Source organism: Convolutriloba macropyga, chromosome 7 (genome assembly GCF_964194025.1).
Source record: "Convolutriloba macropyga chromosome 7, txConMacr16.3, whole genome shotgun sequence".
Classification (NCBI taxonomy): Eukaryota; Metazoa; Xenacoelomorpha; order Acoela; family Convolutidae; genus Convolutriloba; species Convolutriloba macropyga.
This window is the reverse complement of record NC_134474.1, coordinates 27,769,334-27,770,853: the sequence shown is the minus strand read 5'-3', so window position 1 is coordinate 27,770,853 and position 1,520 is coordinate 27,769,334. Positions and strand designations below refer to the sequence as shown.

The following is a 1,520-nucleotide window of genomic DNA, read 5'->3' as shown; positions in this document are numbered from 1 at the left end:
AACTGGTTTTTTGATTTTCAAAATCGCTATCTCTTTGTTTATTGTTTTGTTTGTCGCTCGTAATTCGTTCGATTCGGTTTTCACTTTTTGTAGCTCCGATTCGTAAGCGTTGAGCTGTTTTTGTGCCTTGTTTATTTTTTCTTGGTACTGTTTTTGGGTTTCATTTAGTTTCACTTTGAAGTCATTTTCGTTCTTTTTAAGCTCGGTGTGTTTTTGTGCTAATGCTTTGTCTCTTTCTGCCTTTAGCTGGCTAAAACATTAATCAGCAAAATTAACAAGTTACTTTTAATTACACTTAATTTTGTTCACGTGATATTCAAAAGTGCACGTGACTGCTGTCCATAGCTGTCCATGATTTCCCTTATTAATATATTAAGTAAATTTTTTATCAAAACTTACGTCTTATGTAAAATACCAGGCCATCAGTAAATCAAGAGGGCCGGGGGAATTAAATAATTAGTTTTCAAATGTAGTGTTAAATTTGGTTTTCCGCAGAGATGGAGGCTTCTGAGAACCCAAAATTAGTTATTGGAAGACACTGATACTTGACCAGTTTCAAGATGGAGCGCTTAAAACAACATCGAAAGCTTCATAGGAAAAAGAGTTGAAAGAATATTTTTGGAAAAATTTTTTGCAAGATGTTTTTAAAAAACTATGATAATTAATTTTTAATTACATTGTAAATATTCACGCTATCCATAGAAAATTCCGAATAAAATTCATGCACTCTTTTACTAATGTATAGTCAAGCTAAACTAATTAAATATGTTTCTCAACTTTACTTAATGAGAAAAGCAATGTTTTTGCAACAATTATTTTTTTCTCAGAAACCGCAAAATTAGAGAACAAGAAAACAACTTCTAGAGAGCATCGTTTCCCCATTGAGAAAAAGAATTGGCAACCATAGGCGATATCGTCTCAAAAATTAAAGTTAGTGTAGTTTCCTAAGAGTTTTTCCAAACATAGGATTATCTCTGCCTTTATCTGTAACGTTTTCCTATACAAGATTCTTAGAATTAATTCTTATTCAGACATTGAAAATTTTAAGATGAAAAAATGCAATCCTCAACAGATCCTACCGGATGATTGAAACAATACATAAAATGAATAACTTGTTAATTGCTCTCAAACGAAACTTGTAGCAATAATATTAGTCCTGTCGGTCTTTTTATGCGATTTTTTGCTTGACCAATTTTTCGTCTGACGCATTTGACTTTTCGTCCTCAAAAACGGAATAAACAGGTAGAGCCCAGTGGGCATTAAGTGCTCTTAGAGCTTACTAGTCTCCAAGTATACGATTCACAGAATCTGTTTTGGAGACTTATACGTATGGTGCGAACGGCGGTTCTTAGAGATTTACTCCCCCTACTGTTGCCACCCCATCAGCCCCCCGGTGCACCCCCCCCCCGCTGCGCTCACTTACACCCCTTCAATTAAGCTAAAGCTAGCCTCACTAAACCGTGCCTAGCTACTGACGAAGCCAACTGCTCGCCGGTTGTTTGAGAGCAATTCGCCAGACA

At 35.6% G+C, this 1,520-nt stretch overlaps 1 protein-coding gene across 1 annotated transcript in view; it reads right to left on the bottom strand.

The window, feature by feature from the left end:
• Positions 1 to 475: 475 nt before the first annotated feature.
• LOC142342998 (uncharacterized) overlaps positions 476 to 1,520 on the bottom strand; it is a 15,479-nt gene continuing 14,434 nt past the window's right edge. The window contains exon 7 of the mRNA XM_075394680.1: positions 476 to 568. Within this exon, the coding sequence (XP_075250795.1) occupies positions 476 to 568 (93 nt within the window). The remainder of the gene's footprint in view (positions 569 to 1,520) is intronic.